This window comes from Lepidothrix coronata, unplaced genomic scaffold (assembly GCF_001604755.1).
Source record: "Lepidothrix coronata isolate B3197 unplaced genomic scaffold, Lepidothrix_coronata-1.0 Scaffold31, whole genome shotgun sequence".
Classification (NCBI taxonomy): domain Eukaryota; kingdom Metazoa; phylum Chordata; class Aves; order Passeriformes; family Pipridae; genus Lepidothrix; species Lepidothrix coronata.
This window is the reverse complement of record NW_016690211.1, coordinates 5,329,777-5,354,003: the sequence shown is the minus strand read 5'-3', so window position 1 is coordinate 5,354,003 and position 24,227 is coordinate 5,329,777. Positions and strand designations below refer to the sequence as shown.

Sequence of the window (24,227 nt, the reverse complement as noted above, 5' to 3'; positions counted from 1 at the left end):
TGGGGATAGCTCAGAGCAGCCTCCCCCTGCGACAGGGAGGCAACGGAGGGAGACTGAAGTGGCTGAACGACTGGCAACAGCTGTACACCACATCCAGGCAGGTCCCTTCCGAAGCACAGATTCAACCACAGCCTTGAGGAGGGCCAAGCCCGTCCGTGGTGGGGGTAGCCGGAGCTGCAGGAAGGAGCTGCCCTGTGTCCCATGCCAGGCTGGTGTTCCTGGAGCTGGGGGCGGGTCGGCGCAGGAGCTGCGCTGTGAGGGGGGCGGGAAGGAGGGGAAGGAGAGAAAGAAGGACGGAGGGAAGGAGGGAGGAGGCCGTTCCGGGAGAGCGGGCGGGGAGCGCGGGGCCGGGGCGGCGACACTCCGCCGCTCCGCAGGGCTGGGAGCCGGGCAGCGGGCAGCGGCTCCGGCATGGACGGCGCGCCCGCCGCGCTGCTGGTGGCGGTGGTGGCAGTAGTGCCTGCCCGCCGGGCGGCTCTCGCAGGTAGGGCCGCGGCGGGGCCGGAAGGCACCTGCGGCCGGGGAGAAGGGGCGGCCCGGCGCCGACCGGCCGCAGCTCCGGTGCGGGGGGAGCGGCATCCCGGGCGGGCCAGGCCGGGCGGCCCTAGGGCTCTTCGGAGCACTGGAGCCACTTGTCGCCGGTGCTCCCGCGGAAGTAGCAGCCCGAGCGGGGACTGGCCGCTGCCCCGGCCCGGTGCCCGGGCCGGCAGCCGCTCGGCCGAGGGCGGGATGCCAGGGCTCTGCCGACCGTGAGACAGGGGGCATTTTGTGACAGCGTGATGTCCCTGTGCCTTGAAGCGAAGGCCGAGCCTGGCCGCTCGTTGTCAGCCCGCGCCGGTGCGGGCTCCTCCCGCTGTGGAGATGCTGTGACTTGACATAGCTAGACTTTCTAATAAAAACAAGGAGAACCCAAGCCACGTGGATGAAAACTTCCCCCATCCCGCCCCCCGACCCCAGTCATAACTGTAGTATGTCATGAGGAAAGTGCTGAGGCACGTCCAACAACATTCCGTGTGATGCCTTCCCTGTAATATGTCTCAAGGATCCTATGGTACGTGCAAGAACATTCCCTGTGATTCCTTCCCCTGCTCTGGCATGGGTGTGAACCAGTAGTCTAGATGTTAAGTGTCAGCCGATAACTGCAGGTATCTGCTTTTTAGCGTACAAGTTAAGCTGTTTTATGCTTGGCTTTTCAGATGTGCCAAGACATGCCAGTCACCTCACTGCTGGTGAGGCATCTTACGGTGCAGGGCCTGGGCAGTCACAAAAATCATTGGAACAGCCAAAAACGTTAGCTGGGAATTGTATTTCTTCTTGAGATACAACTTGAAGTAAATTATAATTTGAGCATCAAAGACTGTTAGTAGAGTTTATTATTTAAATATCTTTTTAAAATAATGGATCATCAAACAGTTGGTCTTTCATGCTCTTTGCAATTCCATGTCAGATGAACCAATTGCCATAACTCTTTCTTTAGAAATATTGAGTGTCTGATCTGTGATTATGTGGTGTCTGTTTCACTAGATGAGAAGACTAGTTAGAAACAAACTAATATTTAATTGTAACTTTAAAAAAATAGTTTTTAGTTCTTCAGAAATTAATGAGAGCCTAATTGGATTTCAATGATTTCAAACGTGTTACTGACAGATTCAAGATGAAAGCAAGAAATACAGCTAGACAGGGAAATAAATGTACAAGTCACAACATTTTGTAACAGATACTTGCAGCATGTGAAAAGAATCATTTTGGGTCAGTTCTGATTGAAGATTCCAGCTAAGTTACTCAGCACAGAACTGAGACATTTTAAAGCTACAAACTTTTGTAGAAGTGTCTGTACACTAGGGAATTCTCCTTGGAGAGGACTGACAACTGTTCATGTGGTGCAGTGGTTGAAACCTTGGACCTGAGTGCAAAGCTGTTTTAGTGGGAAGGAGCTAGAGAAATGGTTTGGTTCTATGGGAAAGCTCTAGGCATGTTTATAGTGCAGGATGTGAGTCCATGCAGTAATTGCAAATGTATCCTTTAATCATTCTGCCTTTTTTAAAAAAAGCTTGTTACATAGAGTACCCGGAATTTGATGCTCTCTCACTAATGTTTTCTCTCTTTTTAATGTCTCCACTTGTGCTGTACAGTCATAGCAAACAAGTCTTTTAAAGTTATTAATATCACAACAGCTTTCTATTTGGTATTTATAGGCTCTGAACACTTGTTTCCATCACTCAAATCTTATCCCAAGGGACAGTCTTCCTATTTTATTTATGTTGAAGGTTGCAAGCTGTTTATCCTGTGGTTTAGGGAAATAAAGATCAGACTTGCATCTTCATCTGTTGAGACCTGCATGTTTTATCTTAGTTATGGCAGAAGCTATTGGGACTCAAGCTATTTCTTTGTTTGCCTAGCATTTAGTGCATGAGGACTCTTAAATGAGGATTCAAGCTATACTTCTATATAGCTGAATGTATTTTTACTGTTTGGAAACGTGCCTTCATCTCTAGATTGTACAACCCCTCCACCTCTTATTGAAGCACCATAAAAGACTTGTTAGTACAGAAGAAATACAAGGTATGAAAAAAAACTGTTTTGAGAATGGAGGGACAGAAGCTGCCCCAAGAAGGGGGACAGAGTTATCCATGTGAATGGCTCATGTTAGCTGTGTAGTGACTCTGAGCTTGGTTTCTTGTAGATACATTTGTACAGTTTTTAGTTTCAGCGATGGAGGAGTGATGAGGCTTATATTTCTTTGTGCTTTGAGTACAGAAAGAAGAGAAACATTATTCAAGGTGTAGCTGTTGGTTGAATTTGATGTTTTTAGCACTAGAGAATGAAAGCTGAACAAAAAGATAAGATGTCAACCAAATTCCACCACTAAGTGATGAATGAAGAACCTTTTGCTCTGTGACTATGAAGGCTTTCACTATGCCTGCCTGATTTCTTGTGGTTGCTTCAAAGAAAGATGTTGTGGACAGAGCTGGTTGAGAATCTTCAGTGATATTATTTGAAACACAATTTTCAAAACTTACACTTCCCGTATAAATGTTACCTGTTGTGATGGAAATATCAGGAAGAATTTATAGCCCTAGCGTTGAGGGTTGGCTGTAAGGGAGAAGGGAGAGGGATGGGTACCAAAAATTAGTAACTGAGTTTAAACAAATTTTTAAATTTGCATCCCGAGTGATTATGCCTCTATTTTCTTGAGCCTTTGTGTATCTATTTCTGTGTCCATAACAGGACATTAATAACTGACATAGATCTGGCTGTCATTCTCAGCTGCTTTCACTTGTCTTTTCTATTTGAGGCCCAGAGGTGTTACAGAATAAGCTATCTGCCCAGGCGCTGCAGAGGAATCTTTCCCTATATGACATGCTGAATTCACCTATTCCAGCAGCAAGGGACCTTAAAGGCTGGTATTGCTGGTTGAACTGCACATACTTTCTGTAATGATGTGATTAATGTCAGATGGTCCANCACATACTTTCTGTAATGATGTGATTAATGTCAGATGGTCCACGACAAAATGTCCCTGTTTCAAAAGCACCAGATTAAATTTGAGGTCAGTCATAACATGGTTTCAGCCAAAAAGCATTCTAAAAGTGTCTGTTCTAGAGGAACTTGATTCCTATACTGTAATAACATGCTTCTTCGTTTGGTGGGTACAGAAGCAGAAATTATGCCAAGGCACTGTGGGTGGTCTTGGCCCAAGATCTTGTTTAGTGTTGGATCAATGCCTACCTGCCCCACCTGCAGTGATGGATTCTGACTCTGAAGAGTTTTATGGAAAGCAAAAGCTTTAACTTATGTTTCTTTTTTCCTTTTTGGGAATTTATATATAGTATAAATATCAAACTTTTTCCCAGTGGTGCACTGCAAAATATTGACTTTGCAGCTTCATTCTAGTTATTCCAAGTTGTGCTTAATAATTCATAGATAAATTTATCTTTCTGCTCAGTTGCCTCCCAAAAAATCCAATTTTTTTTCCGCACATACTCAAGTCTGTTGAAAAGGTAGTGTATTTAAAAGTAATTTTCAATTTCCATCAGCAATCATTACTGTTCATTCAGAAATTAACTAAATTTGGGGGCCGTGTTATAGTGATCATAATGAAACTTTCAGGATATTGACATCTGTGAAAGATTTTGATTTAATTTGTTCATTTCTGAGGAACTTGACTGATAAATTTTAATAGAATCTCTTACTTGCCAGTTCTGTGGGGGTGCAAGGATGAACGTGAATGAATGTAACTGCTTCTTGGAGGCTCAGTAGGGTGAGGAGAGTGGTCTGTCTTCTCAAGGTGAAACCTCTTTGTACCCATAACGTTATATTGATGTTCTGATGTTACTATGATGCTGACGAAAATGGAGTCTTCTTTTGATTAGGACAGGTTATTTCAGACAGCGGGTTGTGCTACCTGTGATCTTCAGGAAGTGTCATGGTTTAACCCCAGCTGGTAACTAAGTACCAACGCAGCCACTTGCTCAGTCCCTCACCCCATGGTGGGACAGGAAGGATAATCAAGAAAAAAGAAGTAAAACCTGTGGGTTTAGGTAAGAACAGTTTAATAATTGAAACAAAGTAAAATGTAATAATAGTATTGAAAAAGGAGACAACAAAAAGAGAGAAGTAAAACTGCAAATCAACAAGTGATGCACAGTACAGTTGCTCACCATCTGCTGACTGATGCCCACCTGTCCCCAAGTTTATATACTGGGCATGTTGGTCTGTGGTATGGAATATTCCTTTGGCCAGTTCAGGTCAGCTCTCCTGGCCATGGTTCCCTCAGCCTCTTGTGCACCTGCTTGCTGGCAGAGCATGGGACACTGGAATGTCCTTAACTTAGGGTTATGTCACCAACATTATTGTCCTACTAAATCCAAAACAGCACTATGCTGGCTACTAGGAAGAAAATAAACTCTATCCCAGCTGAAACCAGAACAGGAAGTCAGTATCTCTGTGCATCATTTACTGAGGAGGAAATCAAGGGGCTCCTCTCCTTACCTGTGACACTGGATCTACAGTTCTGTAGGGTAGGGACAATCTCCTATAGTCCATCTGTACATTAAATAGTACAGTGACAGTCCCAGGCACTGCCAAAATATGAATTTAGCACAAAATAAAAAATAAATATTTAACCTGTTTCCTGACTTATTAGTCGTTTCTTATACTGGAGATTTGTCTATAGTTCTGTTATTCCAATACTTGCTTTAAAGAGGAGGTCTGTCTTTATTGACTCTACAGAATAACATTTCTGTGTACAACAAATGGCATAGGTTCTTGCAGTCTATGAATTTTATGTAAGACTTGTAAAGTGTATTAGAGCTATTTGATGAAAGCTTTTTTTGAGCTAGAAGTACACTGGTGAGGAAGAATTCCTTTTGATTCCAATTGGAACCAGTTTTTCTTAGCACAGTGGTGACTCCTCCTTTGGAAGAAATATGTGTCTTTCTGAGGATAAATCTGAGGATTTTTCCTGTGTTTCTCTGGGTACTTTATATAACTTGCTATTACATAGTTTTTGGCTGTGGGGTTTACTGAATGTTGTTCTTGGGAAAGCTACCTAGAATTTTTATATATCTTACAGCAAAGTTTTAGATACTGTTAATGATTATTTCATGAAGCAGCTGCTTAATGAGATCTTTGATTTGGTAGTCTGTGCAGAATCCAGTACAGAGTCTGAGTTAAAGCCACACTTTGTAAGAGTCATCAGAGTGTTTTAGATTCAGCACGGGGACAGCTAATGTAGAGACTGGAACAATTAAACCTCAAAAGTCCTTTGCAGTTAGGCTTGACTTTCGGAAGAACTATGTTAAAATGAGGAAGTTATTTCAGAATGAAGTTAAAAGCTGCAAAATAAATATTTAGCTGGTGGTGTCCTTGCAGAGTTGTGTCCTAACACAGCTGAAGCATCATAAACCCTAGCAGATGTAATTTGAAAATAGACACATCTGGGGGAAAAAATAAAAAAGGTCAAGGATCAGCTTGAAGGAGTCAAAGCTTTTACTAAATCCTTCTTAAGTACATCAAGAATAAAAACCCTGCTGAGGGTCTGTGCAGCCAGTTGATTAAGTTATCTGTATAAAAGAAGCACTCAGAAAGGGCATGGCTACTGCAGGGAAGCTAAATTAAATGGTGTTTGCTGCTAAGTGGGAGGATTCCCAAACTGAAATTTCTTTTTTGGGGTGGAGGCAGGGAAAGAGAGGGGTTGACCTAAAAAAACTTGAGGGTGAAATAACTTGCTTGCTAAGAGTGATGTCTGATCTCATGCTTTTAACTCCCTGGGTACCTGGAGCATGGATGGTGGCAGATTTTATTCCAGTATTTAAAACAAGAATGACCAGGGGTCTGTAAGCCTGACATCCATACCTGTCAAATTTATAGATACTGTAACAAAGGATAGAAGATGCACAAGTGAGTAGGATCAACTTGGGAGGAGTCTGTACAATTTCTTTAAAGATAGGTTCTGCTTTACAAACCTGTTGCAGCTTTCTTGACCTGGGTGTGCAAGTCATCTAAGATTTAGATTCTCAGAAGGCTTTTGATAAAGTTTACCATCAGAGGCTTTTGAACAGCCATTGAATAGGAGTACAGGGCTTTGTATCTTAAGTAATGGATTAAGTAGGAGGAGGGGTAAATGATTGATTTCATTTTTTCATATGTCAGAGGGAAGTTACTAGCAGAGTTTTAGAGGCTTTGGTCTTAGGATTTGTGTTGTTCAGTATAGTAGTAATGGGGATGGTAAAGGCAGTGAGTAGTCAAATGAGAAAGCTTACTGATGTTACAGTCAAGGCAGAAAAGAATATTTGAAAGAAATTATTCAATATAATTGCACTGCTTCTGCAGTTCTCAGTCATCACTGTTGGAGATTGAATACTGGGCTGTATTCACGCTTTGTCCTGGTATGGCCATGGGGCTCTTATTTTGTTGTGTGGACTGGTGAATTTGGTATCTGAGATTTATTTTAAATTGTGCATATTTAAGTTTATAGAGAGTAATATAATTTTTTTTACATACATTTAGCTGTAGATAAGAAAAAGAGAGGGTTTTTGTGTGCGATTAAATTTCCTGTTTATTTTCCTTTATTTCTTTCAGTATCGTTTTATGGTGATAGCTTTGTAGAGCTGAACACGGCAGAGGTATCCTCTCAGACATCTTTACAGTTGCAGTTTCGAACAAGCAAGGCACAGGGACTACTTTTTCTTGCAGCTTTGAAGACAGATTATTGTTTAATGGAGCTACACTCAGGATTTGTACAGGTATGCTTTATAACTGTACCTAAAAAGGTATGTGTAGCCTGTATTGCTCAGTGTTTTTCTTTAAGCTGTTGTCTATAACAAGTCTCAAAGTTTCTGTTTAAAGAAATGGAAAAATCACAAAATATAATTGATAATTTCAAAATATGGTATTTATTTCTTACAATTATATCTCTATAGGCTTTGAGATATCTAGATTTTAAAATCAAGGTCATTGTGTTCAAAGCATGACATTCAGTAAAGGCAGAATTTCAGATTTGATGATGTTAGCATCATAAAAAATGTTTGGATCCAAGTAATTGTTTTTCTGCAAGGTAAGGTCTTGAAAGATCATTGTCAGTTGGGTTCTCAGGATTGTTGTTCCTTGCAGAACTGCAGAGAAGTCCGTTCCTGCTTCTGGAGTTATTCAGGTCATATTTGTCATGGCAAGTAAACCTACACAGAATTTTAGTGGGATTTTATTTTTTCAATTATATTTTGTAAATTATGTGTTTAGTATGAAAATGTGTGAAAATTAATGTGTTAACCATATATTGATATATGACTGCGAAAAATACCACTTTGTATTTTGATAGTTAAAATTCTATCTCTTGCAGTTGAGAATTAACTTTGGTGTGGGGGAAAGAGTTCTGCATTCTCAGCAAAGATCTCAGCTGAATGATTTAGCTTGGCACCTGGTTGAACTACATCATGAACATGATAATGTCACATTGGTAATTGATAAACATGATAGAACTAGTGCAAAAATACCTGGAATTCTCTATGAATTAAACATTGATTATGGATTCTACATAGGTGGTACTAGTAAACTTGATGTTCCCTACCTTGTTGGAGCACTTCCCAGTTTCCGAGGATGTATTGATGAAGTGTTGTTCAACCACAGAGACATTCTGATTCCTCTGAGACCTTCTCCTGGCTTCAAAATCATCCATGAAGTTTTGGTGGGATGTAGTGATGAATTCTTTGTGGGTGAAGAAGAACCGATCAGTTTCTTCAGTTCCATGTCCTATGTTTCTTTCCCATCATGGAATGTGGACGATGAGGGAAGTTTCGAGTGTACATTGCAAACCTCAGCTGCACGTGGCTTGCTGCTTTACCACCCTGGGCAATTGGGAGATTTCATTGCAATGGAAATGGAAGGTGGTTTAATTAAAGCTTATGTTGGAAAACATAGACATAGAACCCATCTTTCTTCTCGTAGATCGGTCAATGATAGTCATTGGCACTACATCAAGCTGAAATTTACTGCAGAATATTTGCAGCTGACATTGGATGAAGAAACTGAAAAAATCATTGCCTCCCCATAGTAAGCTGCCAATTCTGAAGGGATCCCTCTTTGTAGGTGGTGTAGAAGACAGCATACGATCAGAAGTGGTTAAATTAGAGCTAATCTCAGTGTCTGGGAAGTATGCCAGAGGAGGATCCTTCAAAGGTTGCTTAAGAAACCTGAAAGCCAATTCAGAAAAGAAATCGCTGAAGAATGTTCTGGTAACTAAGGACATTTCAGCTGGATGTGAAATGCAGAGTGCTTTTAATACGAATCTTTCTTTAAAGATGGCTGTAAAGAACCCTCCTGTGAAAACAGCCCCAGTATTTGCCATTTCTCATGAAAGCTCTGTCTCTCTGGGCAAGGAAGACAAGAGCCACCTTTTAATTCTAAGTAACTTGATTGTGCCAGAGGGTGGACAAGCTTCACTCGAATCTAAGCATATTAAGGTCAGCTTAGACTTTGAGAAATTAGGAATTCATCAGTCACAAATTCTTTTTGAAATAAAGGAACCACCTTCTCATGGAGACTTGAAACTGAATATTGGACCAGTGCAGGAGGTAAATACATTTACTATACAAGATGTGTGGCAAGGGAAGATTCTTTATTTCCATGATGGCTCTGAGGACACTTACGATTATTTTAATTTCTCCATTTCTACCAGCAGCGAGAAGATCATGCCTCCATATTTTCAAGAAAATGAGCAGCATGTGTTTAGCGTTACTGTCATTCCAGTAAATGATGCACCTGAGATCGCGCTTCCTGAGGGAAACTTGCTGCTTCTCTAGAGAACTCAAAGAAACGTTTGACTAGAGACCTGATAAAAGTTCTAGATAAGGATACAGATTCTCGGGGTCTCAGTCTTTCAGTCCTTGGAAATCTGAATGCAGATGCAGGATTTTTAGAAAACTCAAAGCATCCTGGAAAAGCCATTACTACTTTTTCTAATGAGGACTTAAGAGAAGGTACTGTTTTCTTTGTCCACACAGGTGTCAAGAACTCAAGGCTTGTTCTCAGGGCAAGTGACGGTGAGAAGGTGAGCAACACTGTTGTGTTACGTGTCACGGTAGTTCCTTTGGATTACAGAGTTGTCAACAACTCAGGAATAAATCTACTCCAAGGTATTACAACTCTTATAGCACCTAGGCATCTGGCAGTTGAAACAAATGTTGTCCTCCAGGAACTGGAAATACAGTACGAAATCACAGAGCCACCTCAGTTTGGTCAAGTCCAAAGGCAGCATTCAAGGGAGGAATGGAAGCAAGTCAATTGTTTCTCTCAACACTCTCTTTAGCGCAGCTGTGTGAGATAGTGTAGCACTTCTAAAGAAATTCAGCTGGAAAATGTTACCGACCAATTTAAATTCAAAGTTAGTGTAGGAAACAGAATCAGTGAAGAGCACACATTTCCAATCAAAGTGAAATGGTTAAGGTACACTTTACTGAAACACAGTCCTCTAGAAATTGAAAAGTCAAAAAAGAAGTACTTGAATTCTGATAATCTTTTTGCTGTTATTGCAGATCTAGAAATACCTGAAGATGAGCTTCATTTTAAATTGCTGTCTCTACCAAGAAATGGACAGATACTGCTTAATAACCAGCCTTTGAAAAAAGATTCAATCTTTAGCCAAAAAGATATTACTGATCAAAAAGTGGCATATGAATTAATCAGCAGATACCATGAAGACAACTATGATTCATTTAGATTCCTAATTTCTACAAAGTATCTGGAATCAAATTTGTATGACTTTGAAGTCTACATCAAATCAGATTTTGGAAACATTATTTTGACTAACAATGGCCTTAATGTTACTGAAGGTGAAGGAGAGTTAATAACGAGCACAAAATTGTTTGTGCAAACAGTAAATAATAAAACTTTCCAATACAAAGTTATACAGTTTCCTAAGCATGGGAAATTAAAACTTATTGATTTTTCAGGCCCTTCTGAGAATAATGACAATCTCACAACTTTCACTAATAAAGATATAACCAATAACCGCCTCATGTATGTGCATGACGATTCTGAGACAGTGTTTGATGAATTTCTTGTCAGAGCTTCCAGCAAAGAGTCAGGAAAGTGGGCAAACTTTGATCCAGAAGTAGAACCTTTGTCAGTAGAAATTAGATTCAACATTTCTGTCCAGCTGAAGAATGATGAGAAACCAATACGTGTGATTGATACGATATTTAACATAGTGAGAAATGGGCAGTGATTATTGACTTTGGCAGATCTTTGCTATCATGATCCTGATTCTGATTTTGATGATGGACAGTTGCTATATACTGTACTAGACGTGGTATTTCCAATGGGGACTTGGTGCTAACAAATGATACTTTGCATAGACTCTACCAATTCAAACAAGTCGACCTGGAGCAAAAGCAAGTCCTGTTTCTACACTGTGGTGCAGATTTTGGGTGTTTTGTTCTTTTTGTGACAGATGGCAAGCACTATACTTCTTTGCTTCTAGAAGTTAATGCCACTGATCCTTATGTTAGGCTGGCAAATAATACAGGACTGTTGGTTCAAAAAGGGAAAGCGGAAACTGTTTCAACAGCTAACCTGAGTGCTACTACAAACCAAGACATAAGAAATGATCATGAGCTTACGTATGAGATACTCTCTTTCCCAAAATATGGAAGAATATATGTAAATAATCTGTTGATGGATTCCTTTACTCAACGTGATCTGATAAAGGGGCATGTAACCTACAGGCATGATGACAGCAACAACCTTATTGACAAATTCAACTTTACAGTCTATGCTAGAGATGTCCATCTAAATGCTGAAGTGCAGGTTCGCATATATTTGGAAAGTCAGCAGCAGCCACCAAGGGTTGCAAACAAAAACAATCTCTTGGTTGAAGAAGGAAAACTAGTTGAAATCAGTAAAGGCAAACTGCAAGTAAGTTAACTGTGCTATCTATTCTTCCAATCTTGTTGCAAGTTTTCCTCACTGTTTTTTTCAGCCATTGCAGTGTCTTTAGTTTGTGTCTTCATTTCTTTGACTCCTTTTGGTTACCACTAATATGACTGCATTCTGGATGCTTAATTGTGTAAATACTGACACTAGCAAGCTTCCATTTATAGGAAGGAAAACTGATTATGTTAAAGAAAAAAGGCTGCCCATAATCTTTGCATTTGTTATATACTGGTGCTTGAAAAAATTAGAATTTGGGGATGCTGCATGTATATATTTGTTTCACTTCTAACAATTGTTGGTACTTCATGTACTGTTCTTAGTTGAGCTGGTGGGAACTGCCAAGGAAGAAACGGTTTTGGTTCATTCAGTTTGGAGCTAGCCCAGTTAAAACTGTTCGAGGACTACATCCAAAATTTTAAAAACATCAGATCACAAACCGGAGGCCGTCTCTGCTTAGTTAATTCTTTCCTGCCCGTTGTTTGTGGGTAGCCTTCCAATAACCACCACGAGGGGGCTCTGACAGCACGTTTCTGTGCTGCTGAAATCCTTGTTTCAGGCAGGATCTATAGCTCTGGGGCCATTACTTAATTCTGCAGTGTATTCCTTTTCAAAATTACAAAACATACTTGTGGTTACAGAAGGCTCCTAGGTCACATATATTTAATACGTGTCTGCTCAAAGTATTGTATTGTTTTGGGAACCGTGTAACTCAATTAAGGAATGCCATTTTAGTTAGGTAGACAGTCCCAGGGTTAAAAGTGAAAAATTCAGAAGAGAATTATAGTGTTTCTCCTGTTTCCATTTGAACAATTTTGGGATATTTCCCTAAATTTAAGGTTGTTCATGAAAACAGTTCTCCATCTGAGATTGTGTTCACAGTAAGAAAGCTTCCAGTACACGGATACATTCAGAAATTTTCCTTGGAAGAAAGTTATCTCAGTTTTGACCAAAGGCCAGTTTTGAGCTTCACACAGCAAGATGTCGACGAGGGCAAAGTCCAGTATGTGCAGACAGTTTCTAACCAACCAGAGGACCATTTTTTTCTGGATGTGACCAACGGTGTCCAAACAGTGAGTGGAATAGAGATCTCTGTAGACATCATCCCCAGAATCATTCCACTGGAAGTACAGAACTTCACAGTAATTGAAGGGGGCTCGAAAGCCCTGGTGGAAGACTATCTAAAAATTTCTAGTAGACATTTTGTAGGACTCAGCTGTGAATTCATTTTAACTGAGCAACCAAAACATGGGTATGTTGAAAACTCTCATGTTCCTGGAATAAAGTTAACCACATTTACCAGAAAACAGGTAACACATTTAGATTCACTTTACTGTAATCATGATGGATTCTTTGTATTGCTGAAAGCTGTGGGGTTTTGTGGGAGGTGGTGAGATGCATGAGTTTGAGCTTTATTCTGGCCTTGAGCCCAGCATCTTTATGCAGTTTCTAGCTGGTCATTTGGAGTGGGGAGGAAGAGTACCTTGTATTGAACCACATCACTTCCTTGTGTGCTTCTGTGATAAGCGCAGTGGATTGATGGGCCACTCATTCTCAGGCAGCATTGTAGATACTCTGGAAATGTAGGATGACATAAGGCTGTGGATACATTTTGAAAAGACTGGAGGATATGATGTGTAAATTGAACAAGGAAGAAAGTGGAAAAAAAGTAATTTTTTTAGGTCATGTCTTTGTTCCAAGGCAGCCAGTATATGCATGATATACTGATTTTCAGTCTTTTAGCTCCAAGAAACAAAATAGTATCATAAGTCACCATTTACTAACATAAGCATAAATAAAGTCTTAGAAATCATAAAATGTTCATGCAATAAATACAGAGGGGCACGACTAGACTTGAGTATTTTTCAATGTGAGATATATTTTCTTCTAGCCTCCTTAGTTTTTCAGCTTGTTGTATTTTTCAGGTGGAACAAGAATTAATCTACTATGTTCATGATGACAGTGAAGAACTGATGGACAGTTTTACTGTGATAGTAAATAACACGGAGTTGTGGAAACAAAGTTTGCCCCAAACTGTATTTGTAACTGTTACTGCAGTAAATGATGAAGCTCCTGTTATAAAAGTTAACAAAATTCTTCAGGTATGTTAGTCAATATTTTGAAGTCTTAAAATTATTTCTATTATTTTTGATTTACCATTTGATGCACCTTCATTAACAGAGTATTATATTTGTCTCTGGTGGGATAGTCAATATAATAAATAGCAGTCCTAGGATTTAGAGAAATTAATGCTAATGAAAGGAGGCAGTACAGGCAGTACATAGCTAATTTGTGTTTAGGAAGATTCTAGTCATCATGGAGAACATTTTCTGCTGTTCTAATATAAAGTTTATCTAGAAGGCTGAGTGAGCGTTCTTTTAATCTTAAAGTTACATGAAGTGTTTTGGACTGACGGGCTTGTAGGAGTGAATGGCTGACACCTGGATCACTATTATGTCTTAGTGTTGTTTGCTAGGGTATCTTGAGGGCTGTTAATGAACATGTAACTTAGAAAAGTGCCAAGAGTAGTGATGATGAGAATGCCTTCCTACCCTGTGCCTGTTGGGTATTTCTTGTACAAAACAGGAATGTTCTCTTCTTTAAAAGTTGCAAATAATACAATGCAGTCTATGCAAATCTGGGGTGTTACAGGTCATCAAAATATTGGTGCAGGCACTGAAGCTATTCCTGTGTGATACTATAATCTAAAAAAACAACATGTTAACTTTTTTCTAACTCGGCCTCCCCCCAAAAAAAATCCTGAAGAAAATGTTAAAATTGTTTACTAATGCTACATTTTGCTCTTAATAGCTGAGTTTTTAATCTATTGATATTTGAAAAAAAAATCTACAACAACTATTACTTCAATTTCAGTGCATTTTCAGATTGATTAATTAATTAATTTATTTAGCTATAGCATTGTTATTTTTTTGCATTATGGTGGCACTCAGTAACCAGAAACAATTTATTATAGGCACTGTGCCCATGAAGCCCCCATTTCCAATCTGAAATCTGATGAGTAAAAACAAATTAAGTGACTCAGAAAAGCAGAATGAAAGGAATTTGGATCACCTAATGAACCAGTGGTCACAGTAAACCCACCTGAGAGACAGCAAGAGAAACAAAATACTTAGGAATAGGTTTGAAAGAAGCTAAAACGGTACTTTGAGATGATCATAACGCTGTGTTATGTATTTAGCCTTTTCACACGAGAAAAGACATTTTTAATCAGCAGTGGTGGTATTGCACAACTTCGCAATGGCAGCAGGTAGTCTGTTATAATCTGCCCACAACCAAAGACACCCTGCCTTGTGCAGACACTGCTGGGCAGAGGGGCAGACTCCCTTTACAAGCAGTTGAGTAATACAGAGTAAAAACTTTCCTGGTTGAAGTAATTACATGTATTGTGCAGACATCAGCACAGCATGCAGTAATGTTTAGTCACAGGGAAAAAGGCAATATGTCCAGTCAGACTTTTCAGTCTCCATTCTGGTGCATTACTGGCATTGAACTTCAGTCTTAATAAAACGAAGGCTATACAGTGCATGGCAATGCAGCTTATGGATTTTTCTAAAAATATCTGTAAGTGTAAGCTTCCCGAGAACAATGATAACTGGGGAGGCTGTTTGCTTACCCAGAACAAGGATGCTGCCTTTGTGCCTGTGATTATGCTAGTCAGGCACATGCTGTTGAGAAATAATCTTTGGTTTTAACCAATATGCACACATATGGTGGATTCGTGTGCAGTCTAAAACAAAGCTGTCAGTCAGGTTATATACTGGGAGGAATACACTGAGATGATTCTTCCTCAAATCAAACTTGCACATCCCAAATAAGTGGGAGAAAATGGTTGAGATGAGATAGGCATTCCTGTGTAGGGTGATAGTGGCTGACCCCAAGTTCTAGCCAAGCAGTTTGTGCTCCTCAAGGGTATTGCTAGTGGTGGCTGCTGAGTAATAGACTGTTGCTTTTAAAAATGCAGTAGCTCTTTCATATATTTTGTGGGGTTGGGAATGTATAAAATGAGGAACCAGTACTGTGAAAACTAAAGTCCAGATGAACCGTTTGAGTTGACTGAAGTTCAGCCCCTCAGAAATTTTGCAGGTTACAGTATAAAGAGTTAGAAAGCAGTGCTATTGTTGGCATCTGTTAAGAAATAGCTTCTGTGAAGAGCTGCATTATATAGCAGCTATGATGTTGGTGTGGATATATGGAAGTTAATTTTCGCCTTTGTCATGGGCTTCTGGCCAAATGCCAGAAACTGTTGGTCATGTGCACATATGCCGAATGAGTCCAACTCTAGCTCCCCCACTTCAGAGGCATCTATAACATCCTTTCTTCAAACAACCTTGTCTGTTGTTACCAAGTTTGTGTACACCATGAAGATTATGAACACTATGGAGTTTGTGTGACAGACAACCAAACATTTTGGGAGTTGTTTCTGTTTTTTCTCTAGGAAGTGAAAGTAAGTGAAGGTTTTGAGTGGGGTTTAGTGGCTTTCTTTTGTTTATTTGTTTTGATTTGTTTGTTTGCTTTTCCTTGACTAAGAATTTATGACATAACATATGAGATACAGAAAGTTTCATAGTCCTGAGAGCTTCTGTAATGTATGGTGGTAATCCTTGCATTTCTTTTAAAGCCTTTCCATTGGAACTAATTCATGAGGGGTATGTTTACTTAGAAACTTATGTTATCAGCATTTTAGGTATAATTTCCTAAAGTTTCCACACTTTCTATGGACATTTTTTTCTGTGTTGGGAATGGATAAGGGAAATAGGATGTTTTAAAGAAAATTACCATCCTGGCATTACTTGCTGCATTTATGTATGTGTTTAAAGATATTTGTAGTTAGCAATACTATGAAATGACTGTATCCTCCTGTGGTAGTTTGGTCTAGGCCTTCCTTGGTGACCAGTTTGTAGCCAAGGAAGTGCCCAGATTTACCCAGTATTCCCTATGATTTTTACATCAGCCGGGCTATAAGAAGAAAGGAGGAAAGGCCTTCGGTCTCTTTCCTTCCGGCGGCTTGGAGGTGCAGGTTCCCTGCTGTTGAGTCTGGAGTGTTGGGGAGCGAGGCCTGGTTAGGCCTTGTCGACCTTGGGAGACGGAGGTTGCCGCGATCGTTCCTGAGCGACTTTCTGTTGTCCCAAGGAGAGTAGTAAGATAGTTTTTTTGCCAATTCTTTTAGTTGCTAGATCTCGGGCTACTGATTGGGATGTATATATATATTTTGTTTTGGTTTTGTTCCTTTTCCCTTCCCCCTTCCCTTTCCCTTGTGAAATTGTACATATATTTCAATTGTATATAACTGTAACATAAGTGTAAATATATTTTTATATATTTCTTTAGCTGTCTCTCTCTCGTTTCGGTTTTCTTGGTTGTTTTTTCTCCCTCTTCTCCTTGAAGTTTGAGGGGGGGGACTTCTTTTGGTAAGGTTTCGAGACTTGGCAGGGAGCCAACTTCAAACCATATCACCCCCTTTTGCCACAAGAGGGCTATATTTTCCTACAATTAGGTTTAAAAAACCCCTAATTTGTTGTTTTCTCTAAGTCACTCTCTAAAGTGTTAAAATGGCTATGAATATAGAGTGTCTGGTAAGATATGTGGCATGCAAGGAGATACTGATGAGCCAAATGCTGTAAGTAGAGCAGAATGAATTATTTTCCATTGGCAAGGTCATGAACCTTTTTTGGACCATGGCTGTGGGATGTGTTAGGCACATGCAAAACTAGTGTAATGCTACATCCTGGAAGTTCAGATACAGTTCTTATGGTGTTCTTCAAGGACATCTTGATCCCAGATATGGAAAATAAGATTCTTGTACATTTCTTGCTGTACTGTCAATGTGTGCTTCCCTGCTGCTCTTTTCAGCTGTTAGATCTCCTTTCATTCCTCAAGGATCATGTTGCAGGTCATGTTTAGTACTTAAAAAGCATTGTGTGTTAATGTGCTAGAAAAATGGAATTAAATACTGGCATTATAGAAAAAACACTTTTTTCTATAATTAGAAATTATAGTTCTTTTTTCCTTTAGTAAGGAAAAAATTTGAAACTTAATAAGTAATTTGTAGTAACATCCATAGTAATTTCTTATATTTTTGCATATTCTATGTCACCTTTTATTTTCTGTGTAGAATAATCTATGTTTATCTTGTATTGGCCTCATAAGCCACCAGCATGCCTGTAACAAATGTGGATAGAGCCTTCCTAAATCTTTGTTCGCAAAGCCCAGCCATGATGATGAATCTACATGAGTCCTAGTGAGATGAGGGTCTTGATACAAAACCTGTGACACTGATATGCATATTCGATGCCACTCACTAAGTCACCCTTTAGGATTAGTTATCATCCTGTGTATTCATAGGTGTCATTCCTTATCAAAATTTGATATTAGTAATTACATTGCAGAGAAATATATATTTCAAGGGAGAAAATAGCTATTTGCTGGTTGCAAGATATTTTCTGTTATAAACTTATTGTTCAAACTTTTTTCCTACTTATAAAAAAAAAATTTCATTTTAGTATCTCTTTTTCTATGGCACATAGTCTGTGACACAATGTAGACTGAAATCTTTCCTCTATTGAAGTATAGTGGCAAAAATCCCAGTGGCTTTAAAGGGTTTTCTTCCATATTTTTTATTAAAAAGTAAAATTAATACTTAGGGAAAAATCTGTGATTGCTGATTTTTGGTTTTGGCAGAGGTAAAATGACCTTTGTCAAAGGTCATTCTTCAGGCATTTGGTGTGATGTTACTACCAGATATTTATTAAGTGTACTAAGACCTTAGGAAGACAGGAAGGGATGATGCAGTGTGTATTTTGAAGCTCAAGCTGAGATATTTAAAGGCTTAGGCTTTTAAGATTGTATCTCTGATATAAATTCTGCATGGAAATAATTGATATCGACATAATGAATATTTAAGAATTTAATTTTATATTGAGATAAATACGTATTTTTCTTCATTAGCACTTTTGTCTGTAATGCCAAATAAATACAGCAGAGATGAAGAATAAAATGAGCTGTTGCTTATTCTTTCCAAACAAGGAATTAACCAGTAAGATACAGACGAAACTCAGAAAGCAGTCCTTTCTGCTTGAAAGGAGAATCTTGCAGTTTCTCCATATCTTCAGCTAAAAAACAAAGAAGCAATTCATACAATCATCATTGCATCATAGAATGTTAAGGGCCTTTAAGGTTTTTCTAGTCCCAACCCCCCTATCATGGGCAGGGACACCCCCCAGTAGCCCAGGTTGCTCAAGGCTTTATCCAACCTGGCCTTGAACACTTCCGGAGATGGGACATCCACAACTTCCCCAGGCAACCTGTTCCAGTATCTCCCCACCCTGACAAGTAAAGAATTTCTTCCTAATATTTAACCTAATTTTCCCCTCTCTCAGTTTGTATCCATTACTCCTTGTCCTATCACTACAGTACCTGTTGAAGAGTCCCTCTCTGGCTTCCTTTTAGGCCCTCTTCAGATACTGGAAGGTGCTATGAGGTCTCCACACAACCTTCTCCAGGCTGAAAAGCTCCAACTTCCTCAGCCTGTCTTCGCAGGGGAGGTGCCCCAGTCCCCTTATCAACTTTGTGGCCCTCCTCTGGACTTGCACCAACAGATTATTTATTAGAATTAAGTAATGGTATTTATACCATCTTTCTAAAAACTATTTAGCTATTTTGTCTGGAATCATGACCTTACTAGGTGCTAAGCAGCTATTGGAGGTGTTGGTTCTTTCATCTCCCACTGAACTGAGCACCTCTGTGGGTTGTTTGGTGCACTATAAAAGGCTCTTTAGTGCATGTTGTTAGGAGGAAATAATGCACCTACAACAAGTGTTCCATTTGTATTAAAGTTTTTGCTGTCCCCAGGCTGTTTTTCTTTTATCTTTTCTGCTGGTGAAAGTAGAGCATATTGAATGCCTTGCCTGCTGTGAAGTACATGACACTAATATTCATGTGTGTGTGTTGGAAAGTAGCTCCTTGACTCAGCTATCATAATACAATTTTTGTTATGTTTGTTAGGGTTTGCATGGTGCCTGACAAATAGAGCACTTCTGCTGCAGCTCACTGAAACTCTAACTGGTGCAGGATGTATGTGCTTGTACTGTTCCAAGGTCTCATATTTTGAAAACCATTTGCCAACATTAACTGTTCCGATCTGTGATCAGAGATTTGGATGGACAGTAAGGAAACTTGCCATAGCTACTAGTGTAGCAAATCTTTATTCTAGTCATTCTTTTTCTTTGAGTTATGTATCATCCATCCCTGTCCCCTTCCCACCCCCCCTATTTTCTTTTGTATGCATTTTCTTTATTTATTTTTATTATTTTGTTTTCCTAGGTCTAGGTGGGTTCCATCACAGAAATAACTATTGATGACCTCTGTGCAGAAGACAAGGATTCCTCACCATCAGAATTGGTGTATTCCATTACTCCACCTAGCAATGGGCACTTGGCTCTGAAGTCTTCTCCAAACAAGAGCATCCTTAGTTTTACCCAGGCTCATATAACTGAAGGGCGTCTGGTATTTGTACACAATGGTATGTGATTTCACAAATACCATGCCTGCTACCAAAATACTGTTCCTATTCACTATACTTGTGTTTTTAATCCGTTACAGATGCCATTGTAATGTCACAAAGATTTCAGAAACTATTTACATGATCTCACAAACTAAACAGAGAAGGGTCTGATGCCTACTTAAATGTGTGCCTACTGGGAAACCTTTGCGTACTGGTGCTTTATTTAATAGCAGCCTTCTTTCTGAAAGCAGTTTTGCAGTAAGGAAATGTTGCCATGCAGCTTTCAGAGATATGAAATCCAGGGTTTTGACTATTGTGATTGAAAATCTCCTGAAGCCTTTCTGTCTTGCTACAGTGCAGAGCTATTCATGGACCAGCAGTCTCACAGACACCTGCCATGATGTGGTGGTGATGGATGATCAAGCTGTGATGTGATGTCAACATCCCTTTCAGGCTGTGAAGGAATTGAGCTTTAAACATTGACTCTTTGTGCCAGTGGCCAGAGTTAGAGATTGGGTTTATTGTGCATTTGAGAGAATGTGTGGGGAATAAAAGAAGTCAGGGCAGCTTCACGCATCCTTGAGTGGTAGTGCTGGGAAGCCACATCCCAACAGGGTTCCATGCAGAGGAAGAGGTGGGGATTTTATATGGTGCTTATTTCCTGCTCCAGCTCTATTACCGTGTTACCTCAGCTGAAAGAAGAAACTTGTTCTACAGGAGGAATAAACCATTTTTTTTAGGATGGAGATAGAAGAGGTACAGCGCTATCTTGCCAGCCCCAAGGCAGGCTGGAATTCCAGTACTCCCTTGGCTGCAGCAGTTACTCCAGATCTATGTTGTGTCTTCATGAGGTTGATGTGCTCTGACTTATGATGCACTGTCTGGCAGAGTGTGTATATGTTACTGAAGTTGCTTTACAAGCAGTTGCTGGTGACCTATAAGAATCCTGCTCAAATAATTTGCCCAGAAAATTAAAGGTCAAGGGCATGACAAAAGTGAGCCAAGCTATTTAAATTGTTCCGAGGGAGACTTTGAAATATAAAAACCCTTATGGTGGTAGGACAGTGGAAGTCTCAGTGTGAGGAAATCAGTTCCCTTCTGTGTTCCTGAAAGGGCACATGCAAATCTGTAGTCTTAGGGAGTGAATCTTGATTAATAAAAGTGAAAAGAACAGAAAATTTTGTTTTCAAGTGAGTGGGAGTGTGGCTTGTATAGTAATTTTATAACATAAAATTGCCCAGGTCATATGTCAGGTCTTGCAGCTGCTCTATCTCTGCCATCTGCTCAGCCTCATGGCCTCCAGTGCTTCAGAAAGGACTCTGAATATTTTACTTCTTTTCCTTTCTCTGTCAGTGATTTTCTTTGCTCTCTCATCTTGAACTGTTGCTAGAAATGTACTTGTTACTCTCATTTTCTTGCTCCCAGCCTTGTCCTGTGGCCTTTCCTTGTGTTCTGCTGTCATTCAGATTTTTATCCCTTTTCTCTGTCCCTTGTCGTCAGTCTTAGAGTGTGCACTAGCTTCTTTGGGTCCTCTTGGGAAGTACCCCTATCTACTCTTCTACCCACTGTAGCCCTTCCAAGGGGAAGAGCAGCATCCGCTTGGCTGAGACAGCTCTTTCATTCCCTGGCTACTCCTCATGGCACCACACATCTTTTACATCTGTACCTGGCAGTGACTCTCCATTCTTTTCCATGTCTTTTGTACTGGAGTACTAAAGAAAGTACTACGCTTTTATGCTTCTAAGTTAGACCTTAAAACTTTCCCTTCATCTTTACTCAGCCTCATGCATTACATTATGCTGCTAATTGTGTGAAGTGAGTTGCAAATCTCTCGTGTCTTTCTCATATTGTCACCTTGAATGTTTTGTTTCTTCCGTAATCCCTGATTGTTTTGTCACCAGCATAAAAGTAGAACCAGAAGTACTCCTGTACTTCTGTACTCCTCTTTCAGCATGAGAATTCCTTATCTTTTCCACCCTTCCTTCACTCTAGAGTACTTCCCTCCCGCTTTTTCAGTATGGAGTCTGCCCACAAATCCTGCCAGTATTTTTCTAAGGGCAGTACTGAATTGAAGTCTTGTTGGTTCTGAGGTTGTAATGTCTTTTCAGTGCAACTTTTACAACCCTCTTTTTGGTGTCCTTTTTATCGCTTCTGATCAGGTGTGTCTTTGAAAATTAATTGATAAAGTAATTGATAAAGTAATAAATGCTCCACCCAAGCAGAAGTTCGAGATGTAGTTATGTTCCTGACTGCCGATGATAAAACATCTGGGTCAGTCAAGCAGTTGACCTGCATTAGCCAAAAAAGCAAATGAGGCTATGTAAGCCGGGTGGTTTTTTTTCCAACCTAGTGCAAATACTAGACTCCTTGATGCCTTTTTAAATAAGCAGCTTCTTCATTTATATCAGGAGAAAACATCAGAGAATAAAAACTGTTAAAATAAAAACTATATGACATGATCTTCCAGAACTGCTTCATTGTCTGGCTGGATATAAGAGCCAGGGGTGTTGTTAATTTAGGGATGTTGTTAACTATAATCTCAGAACCCACATTTGATTCTTCTGATATGTTAATCTGTAGTTAGGCAAGGTGTTCTGATCTTCACATGCAAGCACCCTCTGGCTTTCAGGATCTATATTGTTTTAGCAGTACCTTGTGGCTAAATTGAGCAAAGCAAATAGAAGAGCATGGTAACTCTTTACAACAGCTAATGTTTCAATCTCTCTACCTAACTGAACAGTCTGGGAAGCCTCTGCTTGAAGCAGTCAGTCAGTACTGAGAGATGTATTTTTACAGGAATCCACTCAGACTCCTGGAGGTATTTTGCTATTGCTTGTGCCAAAGTATGTAAAGATCCTAAGATTAAAGGCAAAAATGTGCATTTATTATGAGTACACATAACCTCTGAAATATTTTAAGCTGTGACAACATACACACTTCAGCAAAGCTGAAGTGCAGCAAAGGGGCAAAGGAAACAACCCGAGGGTTGATACAGACCTTTAAACGTAAAACAAAAGGAAAGAACATTCTAGTTACTTTCCCCTCCAGTTCCTTCTTTGGCAAAATGTGACTGCTTAAGTGCTTTGGACCGTCCTAAGCTATAAAAGAAGTTGGAAATCTAGAAGTCATTGTTTCCCCAAGTTTAAGTTGGTTTCAGCTCCACTGGGTCAGTAAAGAAAGAGACGAAGGGCCCGCTCTTCGTGATTTACATCTAAGGGATGTTGGCCTGCACTGTGAACAGCAGCCAGTAGTTCTTCCTTGGGTGTTAACTGCATAATCAATTTATTTAATTCTAATTAAGATACAAAGGTTCTGATCAAAAGTTGCTGTCACGATGACTTTGGATATATATTGTTAAGGAAACTTTCCAGTCTGCTCCATTCAGGAGTCACTCAGGCAGTCACAGTTATACCACAGGAGACCAAGGCCCTTTCACAGTGGGCGGTTGCAGTGACCCAACAGGTCACTGCCTGACTCCCTACACACACTGCTCACCCTACACACACCGCTCACACAGTCAGATTAGGTTTCCTTACCAGTTCAATCCCAGGTTTCCCATAGCAGAGTCTTAGGCACCCGTTCTTTAATATAATTTAGTCATGGTGCAATAACAGAATAACAGCTCAAGCTGGGAGCCTCTGAGGTGGGACCCTGAACAAGGACCCCTGGGCTTTTATACCCTCGCAGTCTAAGCACAAAGGAAGTCTGGGGTTCTTGGCTCCTCTTGTTTCTCTGTGTCCAGCTGGGCCACAGGTCCATGTGCCCTTTGTTGTGCAAAGGGTGGGCAGTTTGTGGCCTCTTGCCTGGGGCCCTCTTGCCTGGGGATCCTGCCATCCAGAGCTCAATCTGTAGCTGGCACTGCAGCTGCACACTGAGCTACCTGCACCAAATATATTCCTGAATAATATTTCATTGTAGCCAAGAGCAAAAGGTGTCCAAAAGTATGCTTGTGTTTTGTGTGACAGAGTAAGACAAGAATAAATTTATGATTTTCTTTTCTACAGGAGCAATGTATGGAGGCTTCAACTTTCAGGTGACAGATGGTTTGAACTTTGCACCTCAACAGATTTTTAGCATCACAGCATACACACTGGTCATTAGCCTTGAAGACAACAAAGGACTTGGAGTCTTTCCAGGTCTGTTTTTTAAGATTACGATGATTTTATCCAGTTGAAAATATTGCATAATATAGAGTTATTTGTCAGATACCTAACTGACTAAACTATGGAAAACTGTACCTGAGAACATCTGTCTGTATGATTTTGAAAAGAAGGGTTAT

At 40.0% G+C, this 24,227-nt stretch overlaps 1 protein-coding gene across 1 annotated transcript in view; it reads left to right on the top strand.

Moving 5' to 3' along the window:
• The first annotated feature begins 400 nt into the window (after window positions 1-400).
• The window catches only part of LOC108495561 (chondroitin sulfate proteoglycan 4-like), a 39,797-nt gene continuing 15,970 nt past the window's right edge, over window positions 401-24,227 (top strand). The window contains 10 exon segments of the mRNA XM_017811377.1: window positions 401-484; window positions 7,084-7,247; window positions 7,841-8,526; window positions 8,528-9,294; window positions 9,297-10,795; window positions 10,798-11,412; window positions 12,267-12,737; window positions 13,353-13,529; window positions 19,768-19,966; window positions 23,953-24,084. Of these exon segments, the coding sequence (XP_017666866.1) occupies window positions 412-484; window positions 7,084-7,247; window positions 7,841-8,526; window positions 8,528-9,294; window positions 9,297-10,795; window positions 10,798-11,412; window positions 12,267-12,737; window positions 13,353-13,529; window positions 19,768-19,966; window positions 23,953-24,084 (4,783 nt within the window). The 5' untranslated portion in view covers window positions 401-411.